Source organism: Penaeus vannamei, chromosome 21 (assembly GCF_042767895.1).
Source record: "Penaeus vannamei isolate JL-2024 chromosome 21, ASM4276789v1, whole genome shotgun sequence".
Lineage (NCBI taxonomy): Eukaryota > Metazoa > Arthropoda > Malacostraca > Decapoda > Penaeidae > Penaeus > Penaeus vannamei.
In genome coordinates this window covers 15,763,144-15,783,143 of record NC_091569.1, presented here as the reverse complement: position 1 = coordinate 15,783,143, position 20,000 = coordinate 15,763,144, and the positions used below count along the sequence as shown (strand labels likewise).

The 20,000-nt window shown below is 43.5% G+C and overlaps 2 protein-coding genes across 2 annotated transcripts in view; one reads left to right on the top strand and one right to left on the bottom strand.

Moving 5' to 3' along the window:
* Positions 1–12,194, top strand: part of LOC113810558 (28 kDa heat- and acid-stable phosphoprotein) — a 13,971-nt gene extending 1,777 nt beyond the window's left edge. The window contains exons 2-5 of the mRNA XM_027362179.2: positions 6,017–6,105; positions 7,011–7,255; positions 10,323–10,474; positions 10,602–12,194. Coding sequence (XP_027217980.2) covers positions 6,017–6,105; positions 7,011–7,255; positions 10,323–10,474; positions 10,602–10,669 — 554 coding nt within the window. The 3' untranslated portion in view covers positions 10,670–12,194. The remainder of the gene's footprint in view (positions 1–6,016; positions 6,106–7,010; positions 7,256–10,322; positions 10,475–10,601) is intronic.
* Positions 12,195–16,114: 3,920 nt separating this feature from the next.
* Positions 16,115–18,781, bottom strand: LOC113810557 (uncharacterized). The gene is made up of 2 exons (XM_027362178.2): positions 18,727–18,781; positions 16,115–18,135 (listed from the first exon to the last, which is right to left on the bottom strand). Exons 1-2 carry the CDS (start codon positions 18,736–18,738, stop codon positions 16,234–16,236), a joined length of 1,914 nt encoding a protein of 637 aa, XP_027217979.2. The 5' UTR covers positions 18,739–18,781; the 3' UTR covers positions 16,115–16,233.
* Positions 18,782–20,000: the final 1,219 nt, after the last annotated feature.

Below are 20,000 nucleotides of genomic sequence, written 5' to 3'. Positions count from 1 at the left end.
ATATTCATCCTCATTTGCTTGAGCCCTCCCTTTCTGCTCACACCCGATCTTTTGTCAGACTTATTTTGCATCTGGCAGGGGGCAATGTCATTGTGATCTTTAATTTGTTCTGGTGTGGATGAAGATGGCATTGGTCATATGTCTACATTTACTTGTGTTTTTTCCCAAGTATCACCCTTTTTATTTTTTTAGTCCATTTAGGAATTGCTTACAGGTTACTTAAATCCAAATCAAACAAATTTTTTGTCATATTGTATACTTTTTTTGAGAAGCATTTATGAAGATACTGGTGTTCTTAGAAACAGGAAGCACATGCCGATTGGGAACTGTTAGAATTTTATATCCAAGATTATAATGTGTGTGAGGGTGGGGCACTAGACATAATTTTCTTTTCCATTTTGATTGGTAAATATTTTATAGAAGAATTATCACTTGGCAAAAAGAAAAAGTTAACTTGGATTGAAAACAGAAACAGGATATGCTGTGCAAAGAAAATATGAGACATTTTCCTAAAAGGTGAGAGAGCAGTTTTGAGATCTTCCTGGTGTTCAGTATATTGTAAATTGAAATCCAGGAGGAATTTAAAACTTGTCACATGTGTGGGTGCATAAGAACACTAAAAATGGAGGCAAAATGGGCCAAAACAGAGCTTGTTGGAGATTATTTTTATATTTTGATGCAAGAATTGTACTTCAATAGTTATATATAAAGTCAACATAAGGAAAATGGAGTTAGTATCTGGCCAGAAAATCAATGATTTATGGAACACAATTTTCAGTCTTTCCCATATCAAGATTTTGCAGCCATATTGGATACAAAATTTAAACTCGCAGGCTAACCTTAGTCAACGATTTGATTCCACATTTTCCAGACACCCAGCCAGCTAATCTTGTACCTAATATGGTCACGCCCGTACATAATTCGAATCAGGAGAGACTGAAAATTGTGCTTCATAAATCCTCAATTTCCAGGCCAAATACTAATTCAGTTTTCATTATGTGGACCTTATATAACTATTAAAGTACAATTCTTGCATTAACCCCAAGCTGCCGGGCATAGCATGTATGTACATGCCATTGCCCTTTGTGTGTGTTGAATTTAGTAATTATTTACATATAGATGACTCCACAAGTACTATCACCAATGAGCCAATTACGCTAACTACCTGGCTCACCTGTTTACCCCTTTCCTTGATTTTCGATAATATTTTCCAATATTTGATACTGCTGTTAGTAATGTCAGTAACAATATAGTAATTATAATGTTTATAATGAAAATAGCAGTGTCAATATTGATAGCATTAGTAAAAAAAGTTTTTTCTGCTTTTTCAAGGAAAAGTGAGGTTGGGAGATCTACTAATTGACTCCTTTATGGCTAACCATTGGCAGAGCCACCTATGTGCAGAAACATTTAACCAAGCATTGCCAAAGGGAACACACCATTTTCCTGTCGACATTGGGTTAGAGGATGAAAATAATCTCCAACAAGCTCTGTTTTGGCCCCTTTTGCATCCGATTTGGTCTGATTCAGTCTTCTTATGAACCTGCCATAAACTTCTGTTGCATGTTGTGGATTTTTCTGTCATTTCATCAACACAATAGAATGCTGTGCTATTCATCAGGGACATAGTATCTCATGTTTAAAAATCAGATGATTGCATTGCATCAGGTGATTGCTTAAGCTAGCAGTATGTGCAAGATGAGAGGTTCTAATCTGCTGCAACTGCAAAAAAAAATTGTAGTATTTCATAATGAGAATTCTAGACATTTGCTATATTTTCTTGGTTAAAATATTGATAGACACCTGTTACTCTGTTTGCAGTGTGGTTTTAGATGTTCAAAATCAGTGTCGAGTACTCATCAGCATTATTTTTGCATAGGAATATTTCCAAAATCGTTCACTCTTATACCAAGTTTAGCAAAGGGCTTACTATTATACTTCATGAATTTACTCCCATTCCAGGTAACTTCATTTTCCCTCCTTTTTCTTCTGTTTACCCTTAACCCCTTTTCATCTATCCTGTCTTTCCTTCTCTCATATTCTTTGTTTCTGTCTCCCTCTTTCTGTTTCCCTCTCCCTTTACATTTATACTTCATCCTTCATATTCCTTCAGTTTCACCTCACATTATGTTTCTTCTCTCCCCCCCCCCCCTTTCTCATTAATTCCCTCAATGCTTTTATCAGTTACCCTTGTATATTTCTTGCTTCCTATCTGTCTGATTTTCCTCCCTTTCAAGCAACTCTTCTTCCCTCTTTGGTTTTTTTTCCCTTCTCTGTTTACATACCTTTATACTTTCTTATCTTTTCCCCCTCTCCCATTCTACCAGAATCCCCCTCACTTTCAGTTTCTTTTTCCTCTCCACTATTTCTGTTATTTCTCCTTCCCTTTCCATTTCCTCTTCACATTCTCTCTATTCCCGTTCTCCCTTTCTGTTCCCCCCTCCTGTGCTACCTATTTCCTCATTCCTTTGTTTTTCATTTTATCTATTTTGTTTCCCTTCTACATTGCCCTTCCTCCTCCTCCTCTTCATCTTTCTACCCTCCCTCTCTCTTCATCTTTCTACCCTCCCTCTCCCTTCGTCTTTCTACCCTCCCTCTCCCTTCGTCTTTCTAACCTCTCTCTCCCTTCGTCTTTCTATCTCCCCTCTCTACCTTTGTCTTTCTACCCCCTCCCCCTCTCTCTACCTTTGTCTTTCTACCCCCTCCCCCCCCTCTCTACCTTTGTCTTTCTAACCCCTCCCCCCCTCTCTACCTTTGTCTTTCTACCCCCTCCCCCCCTCTCTCCCTTCGTCTTTCTACCCCCTCCCCCCCTCTCTACCGTTGTCTTTCTACCCCCTCCCCCCCTCTCTACTTTTGTCTTTCTACCCCCTCCCCCTCTCTCTACCTTTGTCTTTCTACCCCCTCCCCCCTCTCTACCTTTGTCTTTCTACCCCCTCCCCCCCTCTCTACCTTTGTCTTTCTACCCCCTCCCCCCCTCTCTACCTTTGTCTTTCTACCCCCTCCCCCCCTCTCTACCTTTGTCTTTCTACCCCCTCCCCCCCTCTCTACCTTTGTCTTGCTACCCCCTCCCCCCCTCCTGTGCTACCTATTTCCTCATTCCTTTGTTTTTCATTTTATCTATTTTGTTTCCCTTCTGCATTGCCCTTCCTCCTCCTCTTCTTCATCTTTCTACCCTCCCTCTCCCTTCGTCTTTCTACCCTCCCTCTCCCTTCATCTTTCTACCCTCCCTCTCCCTTCGTCTTTCTACCCTCCCTCTCCCTTCATCTTTCTACCCTCCCTCTCCCTTCGTCTTTCTACCCTCCCTCTCCCTTCGTCTTTCTACCCTCCCTCTCCCTTCCTCTTTCTACCCTCCCTCTCCCTTTGTCTTTCTACCCTCCCTCTCCCTTCGTCTTTCTACCCTCCCTCTCCCTTCGTCTTTCTACCCTCCCTCTCCCTTCGTCTTTCTACCCTCCCTCTCCCTTCGTCTTTCTACCCTCCCTCTCCCTTCGTCTTTCTACCCTCCCTCTCCCTTCGTCTTTCTACCCTCCCTCTCCCTTCGTCTTTCTACCCTCCCTCTCCCTTCGTCTTTCTACCCTCCCTCTCCCTTCGTCTTTCTATCCCTCCTCTTTACCTTTGTCTTTCTACCCCCTCCCCCCCTCTCTACCTTTGTCTTTCTACCCCCTCCCCCCCTCTCTACCTTTGTCTTTCTACCCCCTCCCCCCCTCTCTACCTTTGTCTTTCTACCCCCTCCCCCCCTCTCTACCTTTGTCTTTCTACCCCCTCCCCCCCTCTCTACCTTTGTCTTTCTACCCCCTTCCCCCCTCTCTACCTTTGTCTTTCTACCCCCTCCCCCCCTCTCTACCTTTGTCTTTCTAACCCCTCCCCCCCTCTCTACCTTTGTCTTTCTACCCCCTCCCCCCCTCTCTCCCTTCGTCTTTCTACCCCCTCCCCCCCTCTCTACCGTTGTCTTTCTACCCCCTCCCCCCCTCTCTACTTTTGTCTTTCTACCCCCTCCCCCTCTCTCTACCTTTGTCTTTCTACCCCCTCCCCCCCTCTCTACCTTTGTCTTTCTACCCCCTCCCCCCCTCTCTACCTTTGTCTTTCTACCCCCTCCCCCCCTCTCTACCTTTGTCTTTCTACCCCCTCCCCCCCTCTCTACCTTTGTCTTTCTACCCCCTCCCCCCCTCTCTACCTTTGTCTTTCTACCCCCTCCCCCCCTCCTGTGCTACCTATTTCCTCATTCCTTTGTTTTTCATTTTATCTATTTTGTTTCCCTTCTGCATTGCCCTTCCTCCTCCTCTTCTTCATCTTTCTACCCTCCCTCTCCCTTCGTCTTTCTACCCTCCCTCTCCCTTCATCTTTCTACCCTCCCTCTCCCTTCGTCTTTCTACCCTCCCTCTCCCTTCATCTTTCTACCCTCCCTCTCCCTTCGTCTTTCTACCCTCCCTCTCCCTTCCTCTTTCTACCCTCCCTCTCCCTTCGTCTTTCTACCCTCCCTCTCCCTTCCTCTTTCTACCCTCCCTCTCCCTTCGTCTTTCTACCCTCCCTCTCCCTTCGTCTTTCTACCCTCCCTCTCCCTTCGTCTTTCTACCCTCCCTCTCCCTTCGTCTTTCTACCCTCCCTCTCCCTTCGTCTTTCTATCCCTCCTCTTTACCTTTGTCTTTCTACCCCCTCCCCCCCCTCTCTACCTTTGTCTTTCTACCCCCTCCCCCCCTCTCTACCTTTGTCTTTCTACCCCCTCCCCCCCTCTCTACCTTTGTCTTTCTACCCCCTCCCCCCCTCTCTACCTTTGTCTTTCTACCCCCTTCCCCCCTCTCTACCTTTGTCTTTCTACCCCCTTCCCCCCTCTCTACCTTTGTCTTTCTACCCCCTCCCCCCCTCTCTACCTTTGTCTTTCTACCTCCTCCCCCCCTCTCTACCTTTGTCTTTCTACCCCCTCCCCCGCTCTTTACCTTTGTCTTTCTACCCCCTCCCCCGCTCTCTACCTTTGTCTTTCTACCCCCTCCCCCCCTCTCTACCTTTGTCTTTCTACCCCCTCCCCCCTCTCTACCTTTGTCTTTCTACCCCCTCCCCCCTCTCTACCTTTGTCTTTCTACCCCCTTCCCCCCTCTCTACCTTTGTCTTTCTACCCCCTTCCCCCCTCTCTACCTTTGTCTTCTACCCCCTCCCCCCCTCTCTACCTTTGTCTTTCTACCCCCTCCCCCCTTCTCTACCTTTGTCTTTCTACCCCCTCCCCCCTTCTCTACCTTTGTCTTTCTACCCCCTCCCCCCTTCTCTACCTTTGTCTTTCTACCTCCTCCCCCCCTCTCTACCTTTGTCTTTCTACCCCCTCCCCCGCTCTTTACCTTTGTCTTTCTACCCCCTCCCCCCCTCTCTACCTTTGTCTTTCTACCCCCTCCCCCCTCTCTACCTTTGTCTTTCTACCCCCTCCCCCCTCTCTACCTTTGTATTTCTACCCCCTCCCCCCTCTCTACCTTTGTCTTTTACCCCCTCCCCCCCTCTCTACCTTTGTCTTTCTACCCCCTCCCCCCTTCTCTACCTTTGTCTTCTACCCCCTCCCCCCCTCTCTACCTTTGTATTTCTAACCCCCCCCCCCTCTCCCTTTGTCTTTCTACCCCCCTCTCCCTACGTCTTTCTACCCCCCCTCTTCCTTCGTCTTTCTACCCCCCCCTCTTCCTTCGTCTTTCTACCCCCCCCTCTTCCTTCGTCTTTCTACCCCCCCCCTCTCCCTTCGTCTTTCTACTCCCCCCCCTCTCCCTTCATCATTCTATCCATCCTCTCCCATTGTCTTTCTGTGCATGCTATACATATTTTGTAGATGATTATGGTGTAACAATTTTCTTTAAGGAATTTACAATAGGGAAGCTTGAAATGTTCTGATATCAATTTTCCTTCTTTTCTGTCATTTGATTTTAATTAGGTACTTGCCTATTTTTATTTCTGTATGAAGAATTAGAGATGAACTTGGTAATGGAACCTAGAATTAGAACCTACAATGAATACCTTGAAAAAATTGTGAATACTACTATTATTTCAGGAAAGCACAAGGGAGGCCGTCGGCACTTCACCAACTTCGAAGCTTTGGAAGAGCAGAAGAAGAAGGAGGAGAAGGAGCGACAATGGAGAGTAAGTTGGGGTCTTATTGTTACCACAGTTGGCACTTTGCTTTTTGAATGCATAGTATTCCACTTGGCCGCCTATCCCCTTTGTCAACAGTGCTATGCTTTAGTAGGTAATCCTTTTACAGAGTCCTTCATAACTAGTGTAGACTACTACACAAGTCTCTGAATAAAAAAGTGTATGGATTTGTTTTGATGTGATGCATTTTTTTTTTTTTTTTTAGAACTTTGAATGGGGATATTTGACTTTTTGGTTGCTACAGATTCAGACACCATTGATATAAAAGTTAAAATTTAATATCAAATGAAAGGAAACCCCAAAATTTAAAGTTTTACCAAAACTTCAACAGTTATATGGAGTATTTTACCTGATTAATTATCAGATTTAGATGTCCAGCACTATATTTCCCTTTTTAGGGATATTCAGTGTATTGTGTAAAGCAAATGTGAATATATATTTTGTTGTTACAATGTCAATAATTTACAACAACAATTCTGGTTGTCTTGAAAGTAAACAATGATGGTAACTGCATAGCAAGTGAGCGAGTGTTGTGTGAAGGAAAATTCTTTTTCCACCGTTTGTTTGTCTTGTACCTAATTTGTCATGTAGCATTTTTGCTTTTTGTTTATTACTTTGATTTTTAGATGCCCCAGATGTTATAACTATTATATTTTGCCATATTGTGTTTTGTTGGATATATTTTAGTGCTATATAAGTGTCTATTTATTTTCTTGTTTCCTTATTTTGTAGGTTAGACCTCATAAGTCACTGCATATATACAATTTGTACAAAGTCTTCCTAAGAGAGTTGTACCCTTGGAGGGCCCAGCTCTGTAGTAATGTATATATTATTGCAGTATGTCAATTTTATTTTTATGCTAAAATAACTGTTTTGACTTTGATTTTGCACAGAGGGAGCAAGGAGAGACCGATAGTGAAGAGGAGGAGGAGGAGGGGAAGAGTTCGGGCAGTGAAGAATCCTCTTCCGAAGAGGAGTCTGGCAGTGAGGAAGAGACAAAGGAGCAGAAAGCCAAGGGCGTTTCCAACCTCATTGAAACCCAAAACCCAAACAGAGTTGTAGCCAAGCCAAAGAAGGTTGCAGCAATCAGTGTGGCTGCCACAGGTGGCGGTAAACCCCAGCTGTCCCGTCGAGAGAGGTAGGAGGTGCATGAATAGTTGACCAATTTGAAGGAATGCTCTGAAAGAAGAGATTTTTAATGATTGTTCTCTTGTTGAATAAAAAGGGGATATTAACCCATTGGATCTAGGTGCCTTGCTGCTCTAATGTGGGCCAAAATTTGTGCCCAATTTGGCTTACTTTAGTGGTGACTCTCGGGTGTGTGACTTGTAGGTCTAGCCTACATGAACATTCGTGTGCTTACAGGAGAGTTAGAGAGTTTGGACCTCAGCAAATTAGTAGAAAGTGGGATTCAATATTCACATCCCTTTTAAGGTCAAACTAATTGATTATGGCTGATAACTTGGGGCTGACAGCCACTCCATATGGCATTTGTCAGTTTGTTTTTGGATGTAAAAACTCATCTGGTGTATCGAGCTTTGATTTTATATACTTGTTTGATGGATTTACTTGATATGAATGATTAAGTTTCCATATTTATTAATTCACTTAAGTATAAAAACATATTCTTTTTATTTTCTATTTTCTCTCATTAGCTAATAGTCATGTATTGTGTAATGTTGCCAGTAGTTATTGGACAAGAACACTATATGAAGAGGATCCTATTTATTGATATGTGAGAGAGAATTATGGCATGGCATGTACATACATGTCACCTGGGGGCATAGGGTTAATTAATCATGTAAAACAGCTGACTGTAAAACTGAAACAGCAATTGTGCTGTGGGCCTCACATTGAAGCATTGTGGGCCGCATGTTTGACACGCCTCCTCTAGATTATATTTTCATACCCTTAGGGTCTTGTTATGCTTCTTATCGCTCTTGATATTCTCTTGTATTAAAGGATGGACAAGTTGATCCTATACCAAATGTGTTTCTGTACAGGCATTGTAGAACATATTTATTTTTTCCCTCTCTCCAGAGTGAGCTCAGTGGTTTTATAGTAAGGACAGCATTACCACTCTTATGTGTAATTCCAGTCATGTTAGAATTACTCTATATCAATGATAATTTTGATTGGTTATTATAAAGATTAGAAAAAAAAGTATTTTAACCCTTACGATCCAGATTTGGCTGGAAGTGACATGAACAAACATTTTTGGGAAAATTTGGCTGCGTCAGCTCCAGGGATGAGCAGTGCAGTTTGTGTTACAGAAAGCTGAATCTTATGAAAATTTTCTTAGCTTGAAATTGACTGGGTTGAGGGAGAAGTTCAGGCTAATGATGCTTATGTTAGTCTTACAAGATGTAACAAAGAGGACTGAAGGCTGAGAGAGATGGTGACATGACCACAGTTAGATCATATCTGCCGGTCATATCTCGCCGAACACATGAACTGTGGGAATGCGCAGAGTGGTTTAATTTTATGTCCATAGTGATGAGATCTTGTTAAACCTTGCTGATGATTATTGTTTTAATTCAATATTGAAATGTTACAAGTATTTGTATAAACAGTTAAATCGAAATCATAAATAATAGATATGATAATTCCAACAATTTTTTTGCAAATATGATTGAATATATTGTATTTTAATTTCTATTCTTACAATGAAATTAATCCAGTGCCACTAGGGATGACATCTTTGTCATGCCATGCATAATGTGAATTTAGTTTATTAAATGTCTCTACACATAGATGGCTCCACAGGTGATTAGTCACCAACAAGTCAGTTAATAGTACTGCCTATGTAACCTGTTTACCCTTTCCATTGATTTTTGGAAACATTTTCTTTTGTCTCTTATTGTTATTAATGTTGTAACATTATAATGTTTATAATGTCTATAGTGATAACAGCATCGATATTGATAGCATTAGCAAAGAAATGGTTTTCCCGGAAACTCGAGGAGAGGGGGAATTAGGTGAGGTCACTAGTTCAAGTAATTGACTTCTTGGCAGCTGAGTACTTGTGTAGCCATCTATGTGAAGACATTTCACAAAAATAAACTACAGTGAACACTACATTTTCCTGGTGGCATGGGGTCACAAGTATATGATACTGTGTGGGAGGGTGTAGGAGAGAACTCGTTGTCACAGGTGAAAAAAGAAATAATGCATGCTGTCATTTTACACACACACACACAGATGTTCAGCACACATGGTGGAATATTAGAAATAAAATGGTTAAAATTATATTGATAGCTCAGAATACTTGAAAATAGATAATTACTCCCAACAATACATCAAGTGTTTTGTGAGGATCATAACATATACCATGGAAGCCAGTTGTGTGGGTGTTAAAGAAAACAAGATTTAACAATCATAAAAAAAGAAAGAAAGAAAGAAAAAATACATTTTCCTCTTTCATGCAGTTACTGTGTTTGTCTTGAATTATGTAGGTCAGAATCTTTTGCAGATTCTTGGTAACTTTATGTAAGTTTTACCAGGTGCAGAAAACACCTGGAAGGGTCTTGTTCAATGGAATTGTGATCTTTCAATTGTACTTGACTTGCAGATCTGTTTCATTGTTCATCAAGATTTTAGTTTACTGATTTTGCTTACACATAGATAGCTCCACAAAAGCTTAGTCATCAAAGAATCATATACTAGTCCCACGAGATATATCTCCTGTTTATCCTTTTCCTTAAGTTTCAAAAAGATGATGATGATTGAGATTTTTTTTGTTATTGTATGTTATTTTTAATGTTATTGTTATTTGTATTACTTGTCAATGTCAGTAATAATGAAGTTAATAGTATTTGAAAATTCCAGGGACGGGGTAATCTGGTGAAGTTGGGAAGGCTTACTGGTTGATATCTTAGTAACTAAGTGCTTGTGGAACCAAAAGCAATTTCTTGTAAAGCTCTTTCTGTAAACATTTTACTGCACAGTTCATACTTGGTAAACAGATTCCTCCATTAACTATATAACTAGGGAAATCTAGTCACTTGCTTGCATAAGAAATGCATTTAAGTTTACTACTTTATATATATATATATATATATATATATATATATATATATATATATATATATATATATATATATATATATATATATATATATATATATATATAATTTTTTTTTTTTTTTCTGATTGTCCTTAGAAATGACAAAATGATATACTTAAATAAATATTTACCTTATCAGGGAAGAGATTGAGAAGCAGAGAGCTACAGCACATTACCGAAAAATGCATGCTGAAGGGAAAACCGAGGAAGCCAGGGCAGATTTGGCACGACTTGCTCTTATAAGACAGCAGCGCGAAGAGGCTGCCAAAAAGAAAGAAGAGGAACGAAAAGGTAGGAAATACTTTTGTCCAGCTAGAATTGATGTGCACATGATGACCACCACAAAGAAACTAATGATATTGGCAAGATATTGTATCCTGTAGAACAACAAATGACTCGACACTTTTGTCTCTTTCAGCAAAAGAAGAAGCAGCAGCAGCCAAGAAGGAGCAGCTTGCAAAGGTTCTCAATAAGAAGAAGAGCTGATCATATTCTTCGGCTAGATACTTGTCTTGTATAGATAGCTGCGGCCGTCACACGTCATCATGCCAAGTGACTCTGCACGCGTCCAACTGGACTTGTTGAATGTGCATGTATGAGAATTTATTTTATTTTTTTTTATTTTTTATTTTTTTTGTCAATTTACTTTCAATAACCATGCAGTGTGCCGAGTCAGTTGTCTGTGATGTAAAAAAAAAAAAAAAAGAAAGAAAAAAAAATCTTATAAATTGGAATTTGGTTAGGAATTAATGATCTCGTGTCGGTGAAGCATATCTTTTGAAGACCTTCACAAAGAAATGTGAAGTATTTCCCATATAGTGCCATGCCTACTCAGAGCAATGTGAAGGTAGAAGCATGTACTGCTGGAGAAGTACGTCCTACAAGTACAGTTCAAGTGTCAAGAACAGATGTTTTATGCTTTGATTTTAGTTTGTAATTCCTTTTTCTGATTTTATAAAAGAGTCTGTACCTAATTTGCAAATGGATCATACAGTATTCGGACATATTTTTGTATAAGTATTTATCAGATAGTGTTTGTCATCTTCATTTATGTCATGGAAACGCTGATTCATATTTTGCCTATGGATAGTTCTGGGTTAACTCATACAACACTAATTATTTCTTTGATAACTTTTTATATAAAGCAATGTGATATTTATGAATGTTAAGCTCCATTAGGCCTAAAAAATGTAGTAAATCCTGCTGCAACAAATCACTCTTATCAGGTGATCCAGGTTTAGCAAACAGAACCTACCTTGCAGCTACAAAACTTCCTTGCATATCATCACATGACATTAGCATTACTGTACAGCACAATGTAACATGAAGAATGTTGTGGCTCGGTGAAAAAGCAAGTGGATTTTGAGTAAGTATTTTGGGTTTAGTTACAAAAGAAAGCATGTTGTTTTATATAGTTTATTGTCAAATTGTAAGAGGCACATGTATACTGTTTCCTGTCAAAAAGATAATTTTCTTTTAACATCTTTTAACATATATTGTGTAGTTAGTGTTGATTGTTTAGTATGAAATTGTAGACACTATGAAAATATTTATACATTTTGAACATTATATCGTTTGGAGTCAGTGATTTACTGGTATATGTGCTATGTAAGTGAAACCCTCTATTATGTAACAGGTTGGGGGTTAGCAGGATATCTTTGTTTGCATTTATTAAATTCATTCATTTTAAGTCTAAGAACAGGAAATGGGTTAAAAAATTGAGACTAAAACAAGTTCTCTCACTTATTGGCGGAAAGACAAGAAATTAAGAAATTGATGTGACTGGAAATTAAGAGTAAGATGTTGCCTTTGCTTTCAGAGTTTTCAAACACCCCATCATCTATACATTTACATGTTAACTGTTATTCTACACGCAGTATCTTCCTTCCGTGGCAGTTATTGGAAATCGGATGCTGTGGGTTTGTACGGATATTTTTGGAACCCTTTTGCTGATCGGTTTTGAAAAGGACCACATGCAGAATCATTGTCATTAATAAAAGAGGCTTATCAACAGGTTTGTCTTCTTGATTTCCTGAAGGTAACTGACAGTTGATTTACTGGATGAACTGAATGACACGGAATCTCTTCCTTTCTGTATTGACCTTTAGGAAGTTAGGAAGAAACCTAGGAATGATTTCATATACATTAATTAGATTGTTTTATAAGTTTGTGAGCATACCTGCATGGAAAAGAAAAGAGGATGATTAAAATTCATAACGTGCAACATCAGCTTTGTCAGTTTATCAGACTAATAGATCACTGTTTTGGAGAAAAAGATGAAAAGGTTTAAATGAATATAACTTCATGAAACTGAGATGTGAATGAAATGTTTCAAATTTATATTTTCATCACATGATGCAACCTCAAAATCTATCTAAGATTTATTCTCATATAAATGAATACATACATAGAAACATTCTTTCTCTCTATATGTATCTATATAAACATGTAGACCTACATATATAATTATTCTTTTACTTTTTTTTGTACATTTCTTCAAAGATATCTATAGCTGAAGGTGAAGGAAAATTGGATTTTGACCTCCAAAATCAGAAGAAATAAAACTTTATGACTCACCCCTGACTTTGGAGTATCTGATTCACTAATAAGTCTCACTCTTATTCTGAAAAGGTGACTCAAAACAAATTTACATATTTCTACAAATTGAGTATCATATTTTACTGTTTTAATGACGTTTGCTGCCTTTAACATATTTTAAAGATTTAGATAAGCTTGGAGAACTGGAGTCTGGTGAGAGTTGCCAAAATATTTCCCGAGATGAGACGAGTAATAGAGTCAAACCTAAGACCTACCAATTTACAGTCAAATGTTAGAGTTTAGCAATATAACTTCCTTCTCCCCCTTGCAGTCCCATGCCTGTTGTCGTGTAGAGTTGGGGTGGGGGGGTAGGAGACTGGGACCCAATCCTGGGGAACACCCCAGCCTTGGGCCTCAGCCCCCGACTCAACTAAGGTTGCACAGTCTTTTCCCCTTTCCCTTTTTGCTTCCCTCTCTTCTCCAACCCCTTCTACTATCCACATCCAAAGGTGTGACAGCTGAGTTGAAACTATGAAAGGCTGATTTTGTGCCAGACATAAACGGCCTGGGGAGCCACTGGCACGGTATTCCCTAGTTTTAGTTGTATACCCCTCAAGGGGACCCTGAGGGGAGGAGTTTCTCTCCACAACATACTGTAGGCTTGCCATGGCCAGTAATGAAGATTTTGTTTTGTTATTAGGGGCACTGAGGCTTGACCCTCTATCAAATAGCCCCACTGATTTCAATTCTGCCAGTTCCCCGACCCCAGACTCTCTTTTGACCAAAACTGAACTCTGCTACTACTGTCTCCTCTTCAATGCCTACTGTCACATCAGTCCAATCATATCATCCAGGTCAATTCTCAACCTCCAGGAGACGTTCCTCTCCTAGCATCCTCTACTTCATTGCCTCCTATTACTATACAGTCTTATTACCCACCACTCCGCAGTGCTACAGCTCTGAAAACTACTCCCTCTTCTACACGTGCCCGCCTTTCTACTATCCTCGCCTGCAAATCTCTTGAATACTCTTTAGCCCAGCCAAATGGGATCGATTTTTCGTTATCCCCTCCACAACTCCCCACTCTGACAACAACCTTCCGCTCTTCCAGCAATGTCTCCAGAAACAAGTAGGCAGTTTCCATCCTCATCCGATCGTTCCCGACGTGTCACTTACACCTAAAACCCAAACTGAATCATTATCAACCCCGACAGACTTCACTGGTAAACCTATACCCCCCCCCCCATACAAGTACCGGAAATGTCTCCATCTCCCCTACAAACTGCCCTGTCTACGCCAAGGATGGGTTAGATTGTGGTGGACTTACTTGCCTACTTCATGGATTATGATGCAGTATCAGTACAATGCTACACTATTCCTCCTAGAAGCCGTCGTGAGACCCCCACCAATATTGCCAAAATTACTTTCCGTAAACATGGCTTCCCCTTTAATGCTTACATTAGGGGAGGATCCCTCCCTGTCCGACCACGTTAATGTCAGAATACGTTGGCGTCTAGGGCATCCTGCCAAACACTATCGCACCGCTCCGATGCCCTATGTGTGGCCAAACTGGTCATGATCACTCAAACTGTTCTACATGGTCCGTGGGTCAATAGTGGTGTCCCCCTTAATGCATCTTACAGGGGCTGCCCTACCAACACCTTTGAGTCTGAAGTGGCAACTCAGATTCAGACTTGGCCTTACTTTTCGCGAAGCCAGACAGAAAGCACGTCAACGAGTTTTTTTTCTTAGTCCCTACTCCAAATGATGTTCGCTCTGCCCCTCTCCTTTCCTCCCAAGATGTTTCTACCCCCCCTCCCCTTTGTACCTATTCTTCCTCTGATCCTCTCTAATGAACTGGTTGACTATTTTAGCCGAGTCAGTACCGGCTTTCACCTTTCTCCACACTTCTCTTCCATTAAGACCACCAAACAACGCACTTCCATCACATTCTCCCTGTTCTCAGATGGATCCTATATTGCTCCTTTTTCTTCCTCTTAAAACACGTGCTCTCCCCCTTCCTCCTACTTTCAGTATTTTTGTTGACTCCCGTAACTCATTATCTCTTATAAAGACTATGCATTCGACCAATCCCCTTGTCTAGAACATTTAAGACTGGTTATTCTACCTGTCTACAAGCCACAAATCTGCCAGGTTTTGCTGGGTGCCCAGCCATGTCGTAATCCCCGGCAAAGAACAGGCAGATACTCTAGCACGCTCCGCCACAATGTCTACACACCAACCCCGTTTCTCACGTATTCCAGCCACGGATTATTGTCCCCACTTTAAGACCTTCCTTTGTGCTGTTGGTAATATTTCTGATCGTCTTCATCAATGAAGTCAATCTGTAAAACTATCAGTCTCCTCCTGGTGAGCTCCATTTCATCAGAGCAGACGCTGGAAGACGGCTCTTACCCGCTTGCGTATTGGCCACACCCGATTGGTGCACTACTATCTCCTGTCACGTTCGGATCTGCTTCTATGTTCCCTATGTAAAGTTCCTCTTTCAGCTTCACACATTCTATTGTCCTGTCCACGCTTTACTGCAGCCTGTACCTCTGTTCTCCCTCACCCATCCTCCCTTCACTGACCTCCCAATCTGTCAGACATCCTTACGGACTCTAACAATTTCTGCTTTGACGACCTATCCTTCCTCAGACGCATGCATATCCTTTACTTGACCTAATTCTTCCTTGCTTGTTCCTACCTTAACCCATTCACCCATCCTCTCCACCTGTACCCATCTTTACCCTTTCCAGCACTATACAACTGCTGTACGACTTGACATGTTGCGCCTAAACATTAACTTACCCACTATTTACCCGTTCCGATACTAGACCTTCCTATAGTGCTGTATGACCTTTGATGTCGAGCACATTGCTTTTTAACCATTAACCATTTTCCTGATAGCTGATTGGTTTAGCTATTGATTATCATTTGATAGCTGATTGGTTACTGACATAGACTTGATAAATGACTGGTTAGTTATGATGATTATATTAAAAACTGACTGATTGATGATGACAACTGTATAGGTTAATGTGGATGATTAATTGATAACTAACAAGTTGGTGATTTAACTATTTAATGATTGACTTGGGTACTTCAAAATTAATGATCAGACAAGCGGATAATACCTCGGATGAATCTCTAACAAATCAATCTTATTTGTATAAACAAAGTTTGAAGCAGTGTACTGAACTGGAATGGTTAATTAAATCTAACTTAAACACACATACACACATTTAAGTATCTCTCCATCCTTCTATCTCTCTCTCTCTTTATGTATGTTTTTGTATCTATGCATATTTATTAATTCAATTAGCTATTTAAATGTAGTTTATTCTGCCCAAACACATGTAAGTCTTATACTTGGGAAGAATAAAAGGCAACTGCTGATAACAAGTTTAATTGAACTTAAGAGGTTTCTATAAAGCTTACAGAACCCGGAACAAAGATCTTTAGTCAGTCCTCCTCGGGCGGCGTGGGCGGACGCACTCGACACCCGGCCTTCAAAGCGGGGTGAGCGAGGCGAAGCGAGGGGCGTAGTGGAAGGCGTACCTGGACGCGCCCACAGGTGTGTGGTGGGAGAGCGGCCTGAGGGCTGCTCCCTGAGCGTCGGCCACGGGGTGCTGGGAAAGCAGTGGGATGAGGGAGCCGTGGGCGCCGCGAGCGAGGCCGAAGATGTACCAGGGGCCGAGGGCGTTGTGGCCGTGCGGGGAGAACACCAGCTGCGAGGCCAGGGCCACCTGCGGGGCCGCGTCCTCCTCGGGGCCAGTGAGGTCGATGCTATTCGAGACGGGCGCGTCCTGCCCCGTTCTGGGGGACACGACGCCCTGCTGCGACGGGGGAACGGCGTTCTCCGTCGCCTCGGCGACCAGGGTCGGCGAGAGGACCTGCGCCGACGTGGCAGCGGCGGGAGTCTCGGGCGCGGCATCACCTTCATCGTTCGCCGGCTGAGGGTCTTCTGGCACGGCTTCGCCTTCGACCTCGGCGGCCTCAGAGATTTCGTTGTGATTCACTTCGCTCGCTTCAGCGGCCTCAGCGAGATCCTTGTGACTCCCCTCATTCGCCTCCGCCTCAGGAACCGATTCCCCGACGGGCGCGATTTCCGTAACCGCTTCGTCTGCCGTCGCTGCCTCGGGGGCCTCCGTGTTCTCCTCGGCGTCGGAGCCCAACTCGGTCACGGCCTCCGCGGCCTCTGCGGGGGAGGCGGTGGCGCTCGCCTCGGTTATGGCTTCCTCGCGGGCGTCGGCGACGGAGTCGGCGCTGTCAGTTGCCGCTGCGTCGCCGGCGACGTCATCGGGAGCGGCTGCCGCTGCGATGGCCGCCGCGTTGTACAAGTTCATGAACTTGATTTTGGCGTCCGTGACCTCCGGGGTGTCCTTGACGGGCTCGGGGAGACCCAGCGTCAGAACCCCGGCGCGCTGCGCGTCAGTTGCTGCTGACTCGGCATCAGCCGCCTTGCCCAGGGACTCGCCAGCCGTCGCGGACACAACTTCACCTTCGTTGCCTTCAGTGTCTGCGTCGGCTGGGTCGGAGGACCCCTTCGGACCGAGGTCAGTGCGAGCCTCCACAACCACATGCCCTTGGTCGTCCAGGCCGGCAACGACTTCGCTCTCGCCTTCGTCGGGAGCTTCGGCGGCAGCGATGGCCGCGGCGTTGAACAGGTCCACGAACTGCAGCTTGGCGGCCGTGACCTCGGGCGTGTCCCTCACGGGGTTAGGGATGCTCCGCGCCGGAACCTCCACGACCACATGCCCTTGGTCGTCCAGACCGGCAACGACTCCCTCGCCGTTGCCCTCGTCGGGAGCCTCGGCGGCGGCGAGGGCCGCGGCGTTGAACAGGTCCACGAACTGTATCTTCGCGGCCGTGACCTCGGGCGTGTCCCTCACGGGGTTGGGGAGGCTCCGCGCCGGAACTTCCACGACCACATGCCCTTGGTCGTCCAGGCCGGCAACGACTTCGCTCTCGCCTTCGTCGGGAGCCTCGGCGGCGGCGATGGCCGCGGCGTTGAACAGGTCCACGAACTGCAGCTTGGCGGCCGTGACCTCGGGCGTGTCCTTGAGCGGCGGGGCCTCCGCCACGGGGAGGTGGTTGGCCCTCACCCTGAAGCCGCCCTCGCCCGCCGTGTACTGCGCGAGGACCGTCTTGCCGTCGGCGTCCACGTAAGAGAAGGCGCCGGCGACGTTGCCGAGGGCGTCGCGCTCCTCACTCTGGAACTGCCCCGGGTACGAGTAGCCGTAGCTGGCCCGCCCGAGCTCGTCCTGGGCGTGGTGGCGCGCGATGTAAGTGACGGGCGGCACGTAGGGAACGGCGACGTGGGCGGCGGTGGGCGGGGCGACCACGGAGGCTGAGGCGGGCGTGACGATGGCCGGCGCTGCGCACGTGGCGCCCACTGCGGCCAGAAGCACCTGCGGAGAATACCAATCATTACCAGGGCGCTCTGGAGTGCGCTCTCATGCGGGCGCAGCTCTCAAGGCGATTCCTGCGATAAATAACTATTCTAACAACTGACAAATCGGAAAATCCCCAAGCGAGGATTTCAACGCGGGAGGCGCCCACGACAAGCGCGCGGGCGTCAGAGGCGGCGACATGCGGAATGATCGCAGAAAGGCTAATCTTCCCTTTCACTGACAACGCAGGAACGCTGTCCTCATGTTATATAATCTGTCATTTACTAAATCCTTTTCACAAATATTAAGGTAGTTTTCAATGTTCCTAACTTAAAAAGTGTGTTATGGAATCGGAAAGCCAATCATGATGCATGATATAGCTGTAAAGAAAAAAAAGAAAAAAAAAAAAAAAAATAGAACTGCGTAAAAGGAGCAGACGGTGAATGTGTGCGTGTGCGTATGTGTGCGTGCGTGCGTGCGTGTGTGTGTGTGTGTGTGTGAGCGTGTATATGTGTGTATGTGTGTGTGTATGTGTTCGCGCATGTGTATGTACATGTATATATCACCACTGAAATCACATTTTCGCAAAAGTTACAGCTTGCCACTCACCAGCACTCTCATCTTCCTGAAACTAAACCCGAACTTGGCCTGAAGCGCAGTTGTCCCTGCTTATATAGTCTACCCTTTTGGGGATGGTGCCAGTTAGTACTATATTCTTATAGCTGTACGATGCACGTTACTTGTCCATATTGCTTCTCACATTAATCATCTAGCATTTTCTTTCCTTCGCATAACATCAATAGCTCGTCTCATTTTCCTCGATAACGTATATTTTTTTTCTCTCCCGATGAAGACAACGTTTGCTGTGGACGCCATTTATCGGGAACTGAAACGCATCTCCTTTACGACCGGAAATGAGGCGATGACGAAGGTGTATTGGCGTAGAACATTTTTTTTTTCTCTTGTGCCATAATTGTTATATTACCCGATGACATTCAAGAGAAGAGAAGCTCCCTACAAACTCGATCACACTCTGAAAACGGGAGCTATACAACGCACTTGCGAGTCTTTAAGTGATAATAAAAATCTGCGCTTTCAAGGTTGCGCACCTAAGGGTATGGAGTCTCGTCATCGTAGTAATTTCGCAAACGAGGGAAAAAAAAGTGACAAAAAAGACGGGAGAATTTAGAGTGATGCTCCGACAACCGCTGACCTCTTAGAGACAAGATCCAATACCGGTTTTGGAAATTACACTTAATAATGTTTTTGTGGTTTGAATATCGTGGGAAAGCAGAGTAAAACTATTCATATTACATAGATTATTTAAGAAATAGCTGATCCTACAGCATACATAGAATTACTTCCTGTATTTACGCACACGGAACAAAATCACCTTTCAATAAAAATCAAGCAATGTGTGCGTATCCCTCTAAATCATGGCATTGTTTTAACATTAAAACAAGGAACCGAGATAGGATTTTTCAAGGCAGTCCTATGCCATTTTTATCTCTAGATGGCAGCAGACGAAATCTTAATCGGTGTTGAAATGGAGAACCGTATAAAAAAGAAGAAAAAGAAAGAAAAGAAGAAGAAGATGTAAATAACAAGAAAAAGAAAGAAAAGAAGAGGAAGAAAAAAGAATAGAATAGAAATGAAAGTGAAAATAAAAAAGAAAAATCAGGAGGAAGACGAGAAGAAAAACAAACAAACAAAATGATTTGATTTTCGGAAATTTCTAACTATGAGTTGCCATAAGGATTAGGACACCAGTATGACAATCCTAAGCACAAAATCAAAGGATAATCATAGCAGATTACGTGGCAGGTGCAGCCATCCTTCCTCCACGCCCACACGCCCATAATGAGGGCGGGGAAGGATGACTC